General features: G+C 38.0%; 1 protein-coding gene across 3 annotated transcripts in view; it reads left to right on the top strand.

Annotated features, from left to right (window-relative positions):
* Nucleotides 1-18,967, top strand: part of tbc1d22a (TBC1 domain family, member 22a) — a 161,139-nt gene that overhangs the window by 124,772 nt on the left and 17,400 nt on the right. For all 3 annotated transcript variants that reach the window (XM_088072619.1, XM_042511041.2, XM_042511040.2), the window contains one exon: nucleotides 362-457. In XM_088072619.1, the coding sequence (XP_087928745.1) occupies nucleotides 362-457 (96 nt within the window). The remainder of the gene's footprint in view (nucleotides 1-361; nucleotides 458-18,967) is intronic.

Here is an 18,967-nt window from a genome sequence, read left to right on the forward strand (position 1 = left end):
AAAAAAATGAGCCACCAAACGTAACGAGGGGCTGAAGTAAAAAGCTGTGCAAAGAAGAGGGGATTTGTATCTTTCTTTGTCTCTATCGCCCTGCAAATGTAAATTTTTGGATTTTGACAGATAAATGTTTCTTAGTTTTTTTTTCCACATCTCTTCTTCTTCTTTTGGTGTATATGGAAGACTAAATACATCATGTAAAAATGCTTCTTAATCTTTCTTAAAGTGAAATCTGATGAAAAGCTATAGCTATTTGAGCTATCCTGAAACAGAGATGCTTTCCTTAAGCTTCTTTTATTAACAATGTAACATAGCTGTGTGTGTGAAATGTTAAACTTGTAACTAACCATGTGTTTCTCACCAGGCTGAACCAGAGGGCTTCTCGCATTTCCACCTCTATGTGTGTGCCGCCTTCCTGGTGAGGTGGAGGAAAGAAATTCTTGAAGAGAGGGATTTTCAGGTAATGCACACACAACACACAGGGGGCGCCATAAAGCTTCACACAAACTGGCATGCACACGTACATCCAGACATACATGTTTTCACACCCAGCTGGAGACGCTGATGGTGATATACTGTACAAAGCGATGTAAATTCATCCCAGTTGTCCCGGTTGTTTGCAAAAACGCCATCAAAACAGACCAGCAGACGGCAGAGCTGCTCATGGCCTACATCCCTCTCCATTAACTCCCTGGTCATTAACTGTGAGGTTCAAAAGTCGTTGTGAGTGCATTAGTAGATGACAGTAGACAGCTGCCAGAAGGTGACTTTGGTTGCCAGCTCACTGGGGGACCTGGCTTCTTAACACTAGCAACACAGTCGAATATCATCCCAAACAAACATCATCTCTGCTCTGTGGCTGCTCTTTCTTTTACTTTATTCTTTCTGTTGTTTCACATATACTTCAACTCCTCTCTTCTTGTTACATGTTATATCCTAAAGGGGACCTAATATACTTATTTTCAGGTTTGGTCTTGTATTTGGGATTTCTCCTTGAACATGGCCACATGTTTTAATGGTCAAAACCACTTTATTTCCCTCATAATGTCTGTGAAGGAAGAGCTGTATTCACCCTCTGTCTGAAAGGCTCTGTTGTAGCACCTGTCACTTTAAGCCCTCCTCCCAAAAAAGCTCAGGGTTCTATGATTGTTTTGCGTTTCCGGGTCTTCCGTATCTCGATGTCTCTGCACTGTCATCATAGCTGACTGTCGTGAGAGCACCAGTGCTTTTTTTTTTACCATGAAAAATCATCAATTAAAGCTTCGAATCAGCAGGAATTTGATCTGAAATAATGGAGAAATAAACACCAACAACTTAGTTTTCATGTTTCTCTGGCGTTAGCATGTAGCTACATTTTTATGTAGCAATGTACTTGCAGCCGGGGATTGAATTTAGGAATAAGTTACAACATGGAGAACAAAGTTTACATGTTGCCCTGACGTTAGCATGCAGCTGCATGTTGAAGTTTAGGCTACATAATGTAAACACTTGCAGTAGTGTGCCTTGAGCAGATGACCATATAAAAAATCTAGTGTGAAATGACATAACAATGGCAAATTTTCTGGATTTTTTTTTTGTGTGTGTCCCACTGTATCATTCCGTGTCCCCTCTCTAAATTTGGTGGCAAGATTTTTTGCAGATACATGAATGCATTCAGTGCAGATGGCATTCTGCTGCTCCATCTGTGCCCAGAGTCTGCTCTGGGATCTGAGAGCATCGTACAATGAATAACGGAATAACTCCAAAAATAGAAAATCAATATGTGGCACCAGATATTGATATCGTGGCAGGCCGCCTCGATAAAATTAATTTGTGGGAAACCCTCTGCTCAGTCATGAGTGCAAACGGACCAGTTGTGCTGATGTCGGTCGGCTGAGTGTGGCTGATCAATGGCGATTTTTAAGCTAACAAAACAGAGGGTGAAACGTGTTACCAGCTAGTGATTATCAACCTAACATCAGCCTACAGTTTGACTGGCAGCGCTGTCAGCTCTCCTCTGCTTGTTTAGTGGCATTTTTCTCTCACATTCTCACCTGACTGTGACTGTGAGTTTGTTCTTTTTTTCTCAACTCGTAAAAACTGAAAAAAGTTTTCCTTCCCAGATTATTTACTGTAAAATAAACCTATGATGTGAGTCAATCCTTGTCATCTGATGTGAGAGAATCAGATTAAGAAGCGCCATTCCTCATGTCTGCGCATTCTACTGTTCTGTGTTGTCTTCATCACATCTTGCATTTGCACAAACCCAAAAATGCAAGCGCACGATTCTCCCTACTCCATATACTCTTTGGCTGGCCTGCCATACTGACTACCAAGTTCTGTGCCAAGGGCAAAGTATCCAGCCTCATGAAGATGAGAGGAAAAGAGGGTGCACAGAGGAAGGAGAGGATCAGGGTGGCAATGAGAAGGTAGGAAAAGCGGTAGGAGACATAAGCACAGACTTTAGTGCAGCGAAGGGAAAAAAGAAAGGTTTTGTTTTTATATTAAGAGTACATTTTTGTTGTGGCGTACTTTTGTGTAATGGTATAACCCGAAGCCATTATTCCAAAGACAAAATGTTACAGTTGATTAATTAAAGCTGACTATGCATTGGGCTGCACTTTGCACACGCTTGAGGCTTACAGGCTATAATAACCTTCCAAAATGGACGCAGTGAACGGCAGGATTTCTTTATCACTGGTTTCCAAATCAAATAAAACTGCTTTCCAAAGGTAGAACTGCAACACTTAATTGATTAGTTATCAACTTTTAAAGCATCATTGTGTAAGCGTTAGGGGATAAATTAGCAGAAATGAAATATGAGTCACTAAGTATATGTTTTCTTTAGCTTGTAATCACCTGAGAAAAAAAAGGTTTTCGGTGCCTCGTAATCAGCAGTTTACATCTACATAAGGAGGGAGTCCTCCATGTTACGACAACAGGTTTCTGCTGTAGCCTAGAACAAACAAATCAAACAATGGCTTTAGATAAGGCCATTTGTGCTTCTGTGTTGGCCACAGTAGTCTGTAAGCGAATGTAATAATTTATTGGTTTGAGTAATTTTTTAGAAAAAAAAATCAAAATTCTCTGTTTCCAGCTTTTTGACTATGAATATTTTCTGGTTTGTTTACACCTCTATGACAGCAAACTGAATATCTGAAAAAATGAGACATTTATGGGCGTCATCTTCAGTTTGGGAGACACTGACTGACATTTTCTTACATTTACAGACCAAACTAATCAGGTAATCGAGAAATAATCCACAGATATAATGAAAATAATAATATATAATAATTAATCGTTAGTTGCAGCCCTATGCAGAGGCTGATGTTTTCATTGGATAACACGGTAGGAGTTCCTCTACAACATACTGAAAATGTTCTTACTTAGGTGATATAAATGTAAGAACATTCATAAAAAAAGCAAAAAGGCCAGTCAGGTTTAATAAAAATGTAATTGTGTAAAGTGATTTTCCCCTGCACTGCCACCAGTTAACAAAGCTTTCTTTAAATGGTGACTAATTCCTTAGAGTATGTCATGATAAATAGGGAAAAAAAGTAGTTTCCCACTGTGCGAGTAAAGAATGAAAAGTGCTCTGAATGACACTTGTGTTCATAGTAGCAATCCATGTGATTAATGCCATCATGCTGTTTTTTATTTATTAAAATCGCTATGTTTATTATTCAGTGCTTTAATAAGAAGTGACTTCAGCAGTTCTGCACGTCGGAGTTTTTCTGTAGCTCCCCTCAGGTTGTTACAATTGAAGAAAAAAGAGATGAAACTAATAAAATTAGCACTGATACAAGGGGGCTGCTCCATCTTTTCTGTCACTCCCACCATGTTATAAATCAGAAGAGGTCTTCAAAGGCGGCAGCAGTCAGAGGGTTACAGTTCTAAAGAACCTGTGTTGTCAGATGGAGGCCAGTTGATTAAAGCTGATTCACCCACTGAGTGAGACACTGGAGGCTGGCGGAGTTTGAAGATGAGGCATCAACTGACTCATCTGTTCTTACTTTCATGCTCTTCTTACCCTCTCTCCCCTCTCCCCTTTTCTCTCACTCAAATTCAAGCTCAATACGACTGCAACTTTTTGTTGGATTCCATTTTGAGATTGAACTTAAGATGATTGTGGGTTTTCTTAAATGGATCTCTGCAGCGTTTTCAGCTGTGGGCACAGAAAACCTAACCTTTGTGTAGTTACAGTGTGTCCGCTCTTGCGTTAAAATGGTTTAAAAAAAACAAAAAAGAAGCCATTTCATTTATGGAAATATTCATAATTTGACTTGGCAGGCAAACTGAGAGCAGACAGAGCCTGTGGGGGAGTCAACAATGGCAGATTTAAAAATCATAATAAATTCAGGAAGCACCTAAACACCATCAGCTTGAAGACAGTTAGGTCAGCTTCTTTTTTTTTTTTTTGTTTTTGCCTGATCAGAATGTCGGCACACACAATTATGAGGGAGGCAGAGGAGAAAAAAATGCACATTTAATTATAATTTCCTCCTCTCTGACTGTTAAGCCGGACTCAGACTGTGGGAAATTTAAAAATCTTGACCAAATCTGATATCTGGTTGCATCATAAACATAAACCCTCTGACATAAACATGTCAGAGAGAGCCAATAAGGCAATCTCTCTCACGTTAACTAAATGGGAAGCAGATGTAAACAGAAGAGAGACTGACAACTTGCAATAATAATAACAACAATGCTTTGCAATAAGAAGGTTAAACAGCTCTGGGTTGAAATTGGGTTTAAAGCCCCATCAGCACAGCTTGTCTATTATTTTGAGAAAACTGGAGGTAATATTTTAACGGTAGTTAACGGTAGCCTGAAGGGTCACACTGTTCAAAGTTGTTAGGCAGCACCATCAGTTGCTCCATACTTACACAATCATAACACTAATCATCCAGATGTTAAAGGTTCAGTATGTTATTCTGAAGAAAGATAGTCGATCGTTGAAACTCATGCCAAGGGCGTCATATACTGACGACTTTGGGTTGATAGTCAGACCAAACCACCAGAAATGAGACTCTTTTCTTTTTTTTTTTTTTCTTTTTTTTTTGGCTTTTTATGCCTTTATTAGGTAAACCCATTCAGCCTATCTCGACAGAGGTTTAGCAGGTAGCATTTTACAACTTGATGTTAGCAGCATAACATTACTGTCCCCTGTTACGTTAGCTACGCATGCTAGTGGCCCACCCACAGTCATGTTATTCCTAAATATGAGTAATGATTACAAAATATCATTTTTAAACAAAATTTATTTACCATTACTTATTAAAACAACAAAATAAACATTGGCTGTAGTGTTGCTTTCGTATGAGTTACCATGTTTCATAATGAAAACCCCACGCCTCAAAATAGTCTCTCTTTTTTTTTTTGGTTTAGTTTTATGCAACCGTTGGGGAAGGGGAAAGCAGTGGGCAGCCAGCCTATGTTGCCCTCGTTCCTGAACAAGTCTCTCTCAATTTACATCTATGTTTTAGTAGGAGAGAAAGAGGACACGCATGTGTTGATATGAGTAAAGCATATTTTGGGAGGGCCCATCCACATAAACTTCTTTGGGGCCCAGGCATTTCTGTAGATGGGCCTGTGTATTACCAAAACTTTTGCTAACACTCAGAACAAACATGCTGAACTTGACTGTGGCTGTAGAATTTCAGTTTTGCTTTAAAATACAGATCTGCTGCTGGACAAAGTTCAAATGGTTGAAAACCAGGTCCGTAGTGGCTCTCTGCAACATGTGTTTAAGCATGCACACCCCACAGTCACTCCAAACTTTTCTTTACTATTAGTTCAGGACTCCAGACTCCTGAACAATGGAAGAAATCATACAATAGAAATAGTAAAGTCTTCACAAAATGAAAGAAACTTAAGAAAAAGCCCACTCACCTGACGATGGTATTCCAAAGGCTTTGTGAACTTATTTCTAAATAGTAGCCAAGACTGTAGGGTGAACTAGTTCTTTATTTAGAACCGCTTACATTTGAGAAACACCTTTCTAATTCTCTCTTTTTGTTTTATTTTCTCACATTTTATCATAACTTTTGCATGTTTTGATCTATCAGGTGTTTAAATTTTTATTCATAAATTTGGGATAATGGAATACTAATAGCATTAATTCCATCAGTACAACAACAGACAAACACTTGTTTCTCTTGTCACTCTCAGGAGTGTTGGTTCTTCCATTTTCACTCTAAAACCCTTTCACTAACACACACACACACACACACACACACACACACACACACACACACACACAAAGCCCATACATAGACAGAAACAGACAGCCAAATGTCATCCTGGCATTTTTCCCTGCCCAGTATACAGCAAATGAGCTCTTATCGCCTATTTGTTTATGTCTTCATGGAAAGTCTGTTGTCTATATTTTATGGAACGCAGATGTCCCGTGTCTGTGTGTGTTTTGCATGTGGGTGTGTTGTGCGGCTCAGTTTGTCTGGATTTATATATATTCTCATTAAAATTGTGAAACTAAAGTGAATGTTAGTAAAAACAAACCTGTTTGCAGTTCTGAACAACAAATGTGAATGTTCTTGCATATTTTGTCGGTATTGTGGAGGTTGTTGCTTTGAGCGAAATTTGTTCATTTTTTAAAAAATTGATCAAGCAAATATAATACAATTTGCTGAGTGCTTTTTTTGACTCAGCTTAGTGTCAGGGAGGAAAGAGAAAAAGTAAAGATTTCTTCTCTTCTCAGCTTTAGTAGTTTAATTCCAAGAGATTTCTGCCTGGGATCCACTGAGCCTCAGAGTTCAAACGTGGGCCTGCCAGGTTCTTAAGGGCCTGTTGAACAGCTCTTATCTCCACATGCTTTATCCAACAGCCCTCACGGCATCCCTTTCCTCTCATGTCTGCCTTTCTTTCTCTTTCTTTCTTTCTCTGCATCTCCGTCACTCTGTTTGTCTCACTGTTGCTAATTCCCAGCCGCTCTCTTTTTTTGTAACTGTTTATTTTGTTGCTGCTCAGTTTCATCTTTTCTTTTGTTGTATTATTTTTCTTTCTTTTCTCAGTTTCTGTCACTTTTGCCTCCCTTTTTTTCTTACACCTGGAACTTCACTGGTGACCTCATGACTAGAGTTTGTTTTGGACACCACTTAGGTCCAAAGTAAAGACTGAAATATCAACTTGGACGGATTGCATCAAAATTTTTTATTCATGGTCCCCAGAGGACCAGGCATACTGACGTTGGTGATCTTCTGAGTTTTCTTTTTGTTCTTTCATGAGGTTTATTTCTTTGTTTTTTAGCAGGGCTGGACAATATGTCAATATTATATCAATATTGTGATCTGAGACAAGATATCATCTTAGTAGGTGCAGTCTTTGTGGTTTTAAAGGCTGCATTACAGTAAAGTGATGTACTTTTCTGAACTACTTTTCTAACTGCTCCAGCTGTTCTATTATTTGACTTTTCCCACTTAGTCATTATATCTTCATTACTAACAATTATTTACCAAAAATATTGTGTAAATATTTTGTGTATGCACCAATAGTCAATTCTAATATATTGTCACAATATTGATATTGAGGTATTTGGTCCAAAATATTGTTTCTCTCTATTTCACCCAGTTGCAATGTTTTAATTAAAAAGTCTTCACAATAAATAGATTCCTATGAAGTTTTGTATAGATAGTTTTGTAGTTTTGTTGAAGTTTTGTATAGGTCCCCAGAGGAAAAAATACTTTTTACATTGGTATTTCCTTGAGTTTCCTCCACAGCCACATGCAAGTCAAAGTTTTTCAGAGAAATAGCTCAATGTCTAGTAGATGGCTAACGATTAAAATGTGTTCAGATACTCATGGTTCCCAGATGTTAAATCATACTGACTAAGTTGATCACCCGACATGTCCTCTAGATGTCTGATGAAGAGCATGTAGCTTTAAGCATCACCTCGGTGTTAATTGACTTAAATATTTATGATAGCTTAGTCTAATGTGTGGACCTTGTTTTTTCTTCACGTCATCTATAGCCACCATAAAGTCAGTATTTCTGATGTAAAGTGAACTACATTGACAACTATTTAGTGTATTGCAGTGATATTTCTTAAAAATATTTACAGTCCCCAGAGGATAACGCCAGTTGACTTTGGTAATACCTTTTCGAGTTTTGTTGTAATATCAACGTGATGTTACGCAAGTGTTTGATTTTTTGTGAAATCTCTTGACAGCCATCAAATGGCTCTCCACCAAATCTTGTAGAGATATTCATGTTCCCCAGAGGATGAAACCTATGACCCTGGTATATCCCAGTTTTCTTCTGTTGCCACTAGCTAGTCAAATTTTTAAAATAATTTTTAAAAATCTAAACAAAAGTCATTGGTTCAGATGATTCACCGGTTTGGACAATTAATCTGCACAGATAAGGCATTTTACAAACTATTGTTATCAGGCAAAACTGGAGACGGGAGGGTTGTGTTTAATAATCTCTGGGTACAGCTCCAGAGAAAGTAGGCCCTGTCTGCTGTGTGGGTGTGTCAGCGTCTACTGTTCTTTTTTTGACATGAATTTATGCGCACTGTTAATGGGCTGGTTCAGCTTTCTCCTGTTCCAAACTGCCGTTATTATATCAGCCTTTAATAATCCAATATTGGCCAGCCTCTATTGTTAATTGTAAAACACCAACTATTGAATAGATTCTGGTGATTTTTTTTACAAATATTAATGGTCCCCAGAGGATGATGCCAGTTAATTAACCCTTTTGAGTTTTGTTGTAGCACCTCATGGAGTTAATGTGTGTTTTTTAGGGAAATGTCTTGACTGCTATGAAATTGATTGCTATTTACTGAATAAAGATATTAGCACGCCACCCAGGATTAATTTAAAGACTTATTTAGGGAAAAAAAAAGGTTTTTACATGCTCAAGAGACAACATGAAGTTTACTGATTTAAGTTTTTGAGAAGCCATATGATAGTAGAGTCCTGAGGCAATAGCATGTTTGTAGTCAAAAAGACAATCCAATACACACTGAAATCAATTTTGTTTTTTTCAGCCTGCAACATGCATTCCCAAAAACAACGCACGCTTCCAGCAATATAACAAAGGTTTCAGCCTGTTCTCATCAATCTACTCATTATTACGCTGATTTGCTACCTCAATTTTCCCAGGCCTGGAGGCTAACTAGAGCAGCTAGTTAGCACAGAACAACATTAATAGTTTGTTGTTTTGTGTTTTAGTAATGAGTTTTAATTGTTTGTGCTTTGGTGAGTTAGGGACCTACAGTACCTTGCAAAAGTATTCACCCCACTTGGCTTTTTTTCCAAGGACCAGGCAAGGGGAATCAGGTATGGGACTTCCCAAAGATATGAAATGAATTCTGGTCATATGAGACTAAAAATTGCACTTTCTGGATACTTTTCCATAAAGCCCAGCTCTTTGGAGTGTACGGCTCAAAGTGGTCCTATGGACAGATAGTCCAGTCTCTGCTGTGGAGCTTTCCATCTCCTTCATGGTTATATCTCTGGTCTCTTTGTTCTCTCTCTGCTTAATGTACTTCTTGTCTGGTCCTTGAGTTTTTGTGGGCAGCCCTCTTTTAGCAGGTTTGTTGCAGTGCTGTATTTCTAACATTCTGTAATTATGGATTCAGTGGTACACAGAGGGATCTTCGAAGTTTCTTTCTGCTTTTTGTTCCCGAACAGTCTGAAGAGCTCTCCGGTCTACATGGTGCTGCTTGTTTGGTGGAAAACCTTGGGCCTTTCAGAACAGATGTATACAAACTAAGGTTATGTGATGCTTAGATTGCACACAAATGGACTTTATTTAACAATTTTGAAGGTGATTGGTACCTCCAGGTCTTATTTAGCAAAATACTGTACATATGCATGCACCATTTATCATTCTAATATTTGTCAAGATTTTTTAAAAACTTTTTTTTTTTTTTTTCATTTCACTTTACCGATTTTGACTATTCTGTGTAGGTCCATGAACAAAAAATAATAAAAATCATTTCAAATTACAGGTTATAGTGCAACAAAATAGGAAAAACGCCAAGGGGGTGAATGCTTTTGCAAGGCACTGTATATTCTCCTGATATAATAATAACTTATATCCCGGTTTGAAATTATAGTGCTGTGAGTTTACATGAGTTTAGATCTTCATATTTGAACATGCCAAATAAAACTGGAGAATAAAAAGTAAAATGAAAGTAAGAAAAATAACACCAGAATACCCATTAGACATATTCAGCAAACAACATGAGTATTTCAGGTCCGAAAAGGAGTAGGAGGAAGTGAATATTTATGAAATCATACCCCTTCTTTTATTTTTTTAATTTTATTTTTAAAAAATCATAATTATTCCCAGTTTCTGCTCCAGTATTCACCACATTTTCCTTCAACTTTACGTGTGTTTACTGTTTGGTAGTAGGTGATTTTTAGCTCTGTTCATTATTTTAACTTTTGAAATCAACCAGATCTTTGAATTTAAGTGCTTTTAATATGATAAAGATATTAGAATGAAAAGTTTAAGGTTCAAACTCTGAAATGCAAAAGTGGGAGTTGGAAAACAAGTTGTGCTTCGAGGTCATGTTGTTAAATACACGTAACCCACTAATTCTGCTAAGTCACAGCAGTGTAGTCCCTCACTGTTAAAAAAGCGTGAGCTAATGTAATGTAAAATGTGAAATGCGGGGAGCAGCGGTGTATAACAAACTCCTGGCGAGTTACATGCTTTGGGTCCTGAGAGGGAACACGAATGATTGATTCACTTTAATAGTTTTAATTAGAAAATGCACGCAGAAAGTAATTTCAAAAGGATAATTCATGCATTGTTATCAAACATAGAAAGGAGAGTAAATGTGAATCTCCTCTCCTGGTTGTGGGATTGGATTGGTTAAGCTGCTAAATGAAAAGCAGGAGGAGAGTGGCACTCCCCAAGCAATCTGCCTTCCACCGTTCCACCTCAGCTAGCACACTACTGCTAACTGCAGGCCTGGACTGCATGGATAAGTTGGCGCGTGCACCAAGACACTAACTTTCATGCATTTTCCATCACTCAAACGCTCATAGATGTGACAATATAAAAATGCACATGAACAATTCTCTCTCATGTGGTTTTATTCACACATTCACTTTAGAACACACGTATACATGCAAAAGTGGGCAGAGATCATATGCAGGTTTTCTTTTTTTAGTTGGGCCGGCACAGTCAGCGTTGTTTCCCGTTAGTCTGTTGCTATCTGTGGAACAGGGCCACTGCAGAACTGCCTCTAAATGACTAAAATGCCTCTGCACTCTGGTGCCAAAGTCTGGATATGTGGAGCTGCTTGATTGTGAATCATCCTGGAAATTAGAGAATGGATCAGTCTGCATTTGAAAAACCCCTCAAGGCTCACATGCAGCAAATAACCATGTTTTTCAAAGATATTTTAGAAATGGAGCCGTAACTTGGCAGCCAGACTTTCAGGCAGATGATGGTTCTCTTGTCAGGTTTTTAGCACAAATGTCAACTTGTTATGCATGTCAGAAAGAAGGGGAATCATTGCTGTTTCTGCAATTTAGACATTTTGATTCCAAAGACGGCAGCCTCGTAAAGGATTATTCCTGGAGGTGCACCAGCAAAAAAAGGTGTTTATTTCACACATGTTGCAGTATTTGGTGCTTAAGCAGCAATCTCTTTGCCTGAGTAACCCCTTTTTTTAACTTTAAAATCTGTTTAAATAAGACCTGTTTTCATACATTATTAAGCCTATATGATACAGCTTCACTTCATGTGCTTTGAAGTCGGCGCTGATGTGCAGGAGAAACGCTACATAGCAGTTTTCCAGAGTTCATCCAGAGTTATAAAAAATGCCCATACATGCTGCTTTATATACACACACTACACTCTCTACACACACTATCTGCATCTTTAATGTGTATTGACATGTACAACCTCTATTGACATCATTTTTTATGCTTCAGAGCACCTTTACATGCATTATTTAAGGCCTCCTCTACACTTGGTTTAGTGACTTGAGTGATTTTTCCAGCAGCAAAACACGTATTTTAATGTTTACAACATCTTGTGCTTAATGCTTTTTCTTTTTTTGTCATTTGTCTCTTTTCGTACCAAACATGTTGCACTACTTTTGCACCATAATTGATAAACGGGACCTAATATGCTTTCTGTATTTTGTGTCCTATATGTGGTGTTGCAATATAGGATGTTTACATAAAAGGTGGCCGAAGTTTCAGATAATGAGGTAAACATGTGTAAAATGAATCCCTGTGAACAAAAACCTCAAGCTTCCTTCTGTTCTGAACACGCCAATATGTTTTTCCAGTGTGGCTATAAAATGATGTTGTGATGTGCCATTTTTTTTTCATATGGTCATCTACTCCAGGCACACTACTGCAAGTGTTTACGTTATGTCACCCACTGGTTCCCAACTGGTGGTTCACAGTCCAAAAGTGGGTTGCGGATCCATTCTGAATGGATCGCAAGTGACTCGTGCTTGTGTCAAGTTTGTAAAAAACACTTTACTTTGAAGTGCAGTGAATTTCTGGCAGAGAGCTTCTATTTTGAAGTGCCTTTTTCTTTATTCATTTCTTTGTGTTCCAAGCCAACTTGTTTTTTACATTTTGTTAAACAAAATGTAATATGTGGTTATTCATAATGTGCAGACCTTGAACTAATGAGTAAGTACATGTAGCTTCATGTGAAAATCAGAGAAATGTAATGTTTTGGCCGCATATTTTGTAAATGTCTCCTCAAATATGGATCATATTTCTGCTGAAACATGTCAGCTTGTGTTAAGCAGCCTTTATTAGGGATTTTTCAGAGCAGAAAGTGCTGCTAGTCTTTATTCTTTATTCATTCCTTTGACTGTGATCAAAGGGTTGAATGCACTGAGGAAAATAATGTTTTTATGCCTCTGCATCTGGGATAGTTGTGTCCAGAGGTATTAGGCTTTTGTGTTGTCTGAACGTACATATTTTGTACGTCTGTCCATGTCATATATCCAAAACGCCTTGAGGGCATTTCTTAAGATTAAGCACAAACATTCACGTGGACTCAACGATGAATAGATTACAATTTGGTGGTCACTGTGACCTCATCAAACATGTTTTTGACCATAACTCAAGAATTCTTTTGTGAATTATGTTAAGATTTCACATACTGAGTTGGTGACTCTAATCTTCGGTGTCCACCTTGAAACTGTGCTGATTGTATAGATTGTCTTTGCTGCTGGAGTGAAGATGTGTGTGAAGCATCATGTTTTCACTGACATGGATGTAAAACTGTGACTGCAACTTGAGTAGATCGCAGACAACCGTGATACGGTAATTCTAGTTTGACTTTTAAAGCATGTTAACCGGTTCTATTAGAAACCTTAAACAAAAGCATGAACCTGGAAATGAGCATAATAGGTCCTCTTTGAGATGCATGTTGCATACAAACTAAAGTCCTTTTACTAAATAAAGGATATAAAAGTAACAGCTGGGTGTTTAGTTATACGTAAGACCTACCCTACAATTTCTATCTTTTCCGTGATACTTAAAATTAGATTTAGCACATTCAAGGACACACTGCATTATTTGTTTCATTATCTTTGTCAAAGATCAAGCAGCTCTTAAGTTGCTCTGTAGACTCAAGGGCATGCTCACATTCACCTCCGATTCCAATCAAAACCAAGAGCATTATTTCGATTTCATGGCCATCGGCTCTTGATCTCGGCCACCTAGCAACGTTTCCCAGAGATTTCATTAGGAAATGTTGCTGAATAGTCCCCTTCTCGAAGATCCCCCATTGAGATTGTTAATGTGAGGCCAAGCATTTATGTGAAAGCAAACCTATTAGTTCTGTGTAAATGGAATCTCACTGTCACTACAGACATGCAGGAAGAGCTGAAGTGTGGAAAGAAAGTGGAGAGGTGGGAGAGTGAAGAGGGAGACAAAGATTTGTTTTCACTTTAATTAATGGCGTGTGAAAAACAGTGGACCTTTCGTAAATGTCAGCGTCTGTCCTCAGATCAGTTGCGTGTGGAGAACGCCTTGGGTTAGGCTGCCTTGGCAATAAAGGAATAGGAGGCCGCTCCAGAGGAACGGGAGTGTTCTGGAAATGTCAGCACTATTTCAATCATAGGGACTGGGAACAAAGCTTTGTTAAGGATTCAAATGTTTGTTTGCCAGTTATCTTGAAGCCTGAGTAAATTGCCTTGAGTTCTTTGAAAAGCATGGGAAGAAGGGAAGGAGCAGCAAAAAAATAGGTCACCCAAAAATTACCAAGAAATTAGTAAACAGTACAAGATAATTACTTGAAAATTAATTTGAAAAAGAAAGAAATGAAAAAGAAACTAACATGAAAATGACCCAAAAAGGTGCTTAAAATGAGAAAATTCTTTAACATAATTTTAAACATGTAATTTTTGTATTTATAAATATGTTTCTTTTTTTTTCTTTTTCCCCATTGACATTTTTCCCTAGGTTTTTATTTATTTGTATTTTTATTTTTAAATGATTTTCTAAATCCACCACTTACAATTTGTGATATACTTCTTGCCCAGTTGCTCAGTGCCTTTTTTCTCCATGTTTTAGGAAGAAATCACACCAATTTCCTCAAAGTTCACAGGTTCAAATACTTGTTGAAGGTGTCTGAAACATCACTCCAAAGGGTCAAAGAACTCATTCAGTTTTTGTATTTATTTATTTTTCTGCTGTCATGGTACAGAGAAAAAGGGGGAACAATGCAACTTTTTGTCCCCCCACTTTCAGTCCGCACAAGTAGACACCACAGGCTCTGTTGTTGGGAGCCTGATCACAATCAGGTGTGCCCTGCCAAGTATGTCAGGAGCGTGCCAAACACACCTTTGGTAATTCCATAGGTATGCTCCCTTGGCGCACCTGTGGCACACTTGGACACGGGATGGGACCAGAAAAAAATGCATTGTTATAGAAAGGACATTAAAAGCTGTGACAATCCTGGCTCACTACATCTGCTACCTTAACCATGGAGCTTTCCCCATTATGACGCAGTGACAGTTTGGGAACCCTGCAGAGAGTTTTCCTCAGTGAAAAGTTATTATTTGTTTGAGCTTGGAGCAGATATTATTTTTTTTAAATTTTAGTTTGGAACATGAACAATCTCTATCACATCATGTTCCTCATCACAGCCTCACATCTACTTGTATTATAGTAAAAATATATGTGGAGCTCAGAGCAACATTTTGATTAGCCATGCTTAAGATTAGATGAAGCGTAGCTGCTACCCCGCCTAACTGGTGTTTAGGATGGATTCACAGAGGACAAGACTGGCAGGAACAAACAGTCCTGCGAGTTATGAGGGGAGTGAGAATTTTTCTAGAGATTTTCAATTTTTCAAGATGCTGTGTGAACTGTTTAAAATGCATCCTGTCTCCAGCATGTCTGTTGATGTGCAGGGAAGACTGTGTGGAATAATTCATCAAACGACATGTTTGACAAAGCCTTCGATGTATAGTACTGCAGTGTTTTCCACAGAATCAGAATTTATGTGTGGCAGTAGCTGACCATGGGGTGTCAGCAAACTTGACTTTTTATTTATTTATTTATTTATTTATTTATTTATGTATCTTGTGTGTGTCAATTTTTTATTATTTATTATTTTATTTTTATTTTTTATTATAATTAAATTCCTCTGAACGTTTTGGCGGGTCTGTGAATGCAGTGCCGGCTAAACTAATTAGTTATTTTATCCCTCAGCAGAAGTTTAAGTAGCAGCATGGAGAATTGATCAGTCAGACCTGATCAGTTGATGGGTGAGAGGAGAAGCAGAGTGCAGAGTGAGTGAATGCAAACTTTTAGACCCAGCAAAATGAACTGTTAAGTTTCACTGTAACTGCGCCAGAATTTCTGCTGCTCCATCTGTGACAAAAGTACACTTGGCACTCTAAGAATGTGATGCAAAGCAGATGTTTTAATTACGGCAGCCAACCACAAATAAATGAATGTGTGGGAAAACTGTGTACTAAGGTGCACCAGAGAACACAAAATTTGATATTTGCATATATAAAGAATCTCCCTCTGCACCTGCAAGCTATTTTAGCGTTAAACACCAAAAACAGCCCCTGCAAGTTAGAGCACACAGTCTCCTCATGACATGATGTCATTAGATGTTATGTTTTTTTTTGTTTTTTTTTGTTCCCCCTGAATAATAAATCAAAATCGGCACCTCTGATCTGCACATTACAGTACAATGTACTAGAGCCCAATGATATGAGTTTGTTTAACTAAAGCACTATCAGAGAGTAAAACAAAATTTCCAATACATTTATACAGACACAAAGTACAAGTAAGTTCTGTTTAAGTATTAGGAGGGGTAATAATGTGATGCCTGTTATGCACTTTTAATAAGAGTCCTTTTGAGTTTAATTCCATTTAGAGCACCGATTTATGTAACAAGTTTGTTGCTTTGGTATAGCCAGTTTTGTGCCTCCCCTGCCACTGTGCTGTATATAAATATTAAGTGAAGTAAAGAAAAGAGACATTAGGTTTTTAATTTACTCCACCCTTTGTCCTAATAAAGCAGTTATTTTGCTCAATGACACATTTCATAAGGACCTCTTTTAAAGTTTATTTGGGGAAAAAAAAACTAAATGTATTCAGTCCAATTATCAGAACAAAGTGTGTCCCTGTCAGGACGCCAGGACAAATGCTTGAAAACTGGAACTCTCGCGGTTTAATCAGGACATCTGGTCACTCTAGATGTTTTACTTTGCCAACACAAATGCTGCAGCGTGTTGCAAACAGTGAAGTCCATAGGGCCCTCATTGGAAAATCACTTTTCTCTGAAGTTACTGCAATTCTACATGCAAGTTTTTATTTTTGTTATTTTATGATGTGATATGATGAAAAGACATTGATTATGCAAGAAGTCACCAGTGCATTAGTTCATAACTGTACCAGTCTATTTTACAATTGATGAGTTGACGTGGCTTGAAAGGGCTCTCCATCATTTTTGGAGAGTCATAATTATCACAGTTTCTATGAACAGGCTTTTTTGCCAATTTTTAAAAATAAATATCAATATTTATGACAATACAAATATATATTTAATACATGGCAACAGATGTTTTAATTGTGGCAGGCCACCACAAATAAATGAATATGTGGGAAACCCTGCTTGTTATCAAAATAAATTTAATCGTAATTCCCTATAGAGATTGTGTATTTCCCAGTTCTAGAAATAATAATAATAATAATAATAATACATTTCATTTATAAAGCACTTTTCACACACTCAAAGACACTGTACAATAATTAGAGAATTTCAAACAAAACAAAACAACATAGCACAAGCATATCCAATAACACGATTATATAAACAAACAGCATATCAACAGCATAAACAAACATCACAGTCACACTTGTCATTGTTTGCTAGCTGCTAATTTGAGTTTAAGTGTCTACCATCATGTTCTTGTAGACTCCGATGAGCTTCTTTCCTGCATATGTGTGCACCTCTTTTTATTTTTTTTATCTGTATTTTTGTGCATGAGCTATCACAAGCCAAAACTCTGCAACTTCCGGTAAAAATCTCTATCCCTCCTCTGATTAATTCCATTTTTTTCCCCTGCATTTATCACAACAAGACCTCTTCATTTTCTCCCCCATAACTTTTTCCCAAAACTTGGCTAGTATCGAGCAGGCCTTCTCAGGGCTTTGCAGTTTCTCTGATGGATGGCACTGTAGTCAGTAGTGTAGAAACTGAGACAAGGCCACCCCTGGTAAACAACTTTTAATAATCACCCTGCTGATTGAGTGCAGCGCCCGATGCGGCGCATGAATCTGTTTGTGCCAAAACAATAGGAGAAAAGGAAAAAAAATGAGAGAGGACTTAATATGGTGGAAGTAATTATTTAGCCCTCCACCCCATCCTGCCTTTTACCGTGACATCCGTCTTTCATCGCTCTCCTTCCACCTACATGCTTTCCATCACTGACAACTAAAGTTCACTTTAAAGCTAACTTGCGTGGGCATGTGCGCTGAATTATTGTGGCGTACGGTTTTGATGACCAAAGCTGCTTGGAAAGTCGGCAGTGATCAGTCATGGTGTGGCATCGGGCGGACGCAAAGTGAGTGCGTATGTGTTTGTGTTGTTGATCAATGCGTGCGGGCAGAGATTTGCCATTGCCAGGAGTCTCCTAAAAGCATTTATCAGCTCAAAACAATTGTGTGTGGGATGATTTGCTTGCCGTCTGAGTGTCATTATCATTGGCTGAGGTTTATCCACAATAGAGAGGAAAATAGAGATGGGAAGAGTCAGAGTTTTATGGCTTTTTTGCCCTAAGATAACAGAGTAACAGTAGTTGCTCTGTCAGCCCATAAGCCAACTGCATGCCCCCCTGCTCAATTCAGTTAAGACACAAAAATGCCAAATAAACAGCAATATCGACCCGCTTGTAAGGAATAAACAGACTGAAGCAGCGGGAGGACGGAGAAATAGATTTTTAAGAAAGAGAGAAGAAAGGAGATTTGAGAAACGGGCTGGGTCATGAACTGAGACATAAATATTGAATTCCAGATTTAAATGCCCTTATATGCAGTCAAAGCAAGAACTGAGGCATTTCTGCTCCTGGGTTTTTTTTTCAGGGATCATGAACTCTTGATTGGGGTGGCATTAACCTTTCTGAACTTGGCAGCGGGTGACGGATGAAGTAATACTACTAAGGCACAATTTTTCTTCTGAAAAATTTTGTATGTTAAAGTTCATAGGGCCTCTTTATGGTTAATTGCCCATTGAACTGTTAATATTGCCAATTTGTAGAGACGAGCATAAAAATACAATATAAATGCGTTGCAGTGGATGGGCTCACACACCTCTGAAGTTGCAAAGCTGCAATCTTGTAATGAGCTTTATGAGCACAGTCCTCTCCCTCAAAGGTAGAACTGCAACAATTCGGCGATTCATCTATAAGAAACACAAAAGGAATTTAATACCCATCTATTTTGATAATTGATTAATTGTTTCAGTTATTTTTTAAGCCAAAATGAAACATTTGCATGTTTCATCTTCTGAA

This window comes from Plectropomus leopardus, chromosome 22, assembly GCF_026936395.1.
Source record: "Plectropomus leopardus strain MGB_pleo_1.0 chromosome 22, ASM2693639v1, whole genome shotgun sequence".
In the NCBI taxonomy this organism is placed as follows: Eukaryota; Metazoa; Chordata; class Actinopteri; order Perciformes; family Serranidae; genus Plectropomus; species Plectropomus leopardus.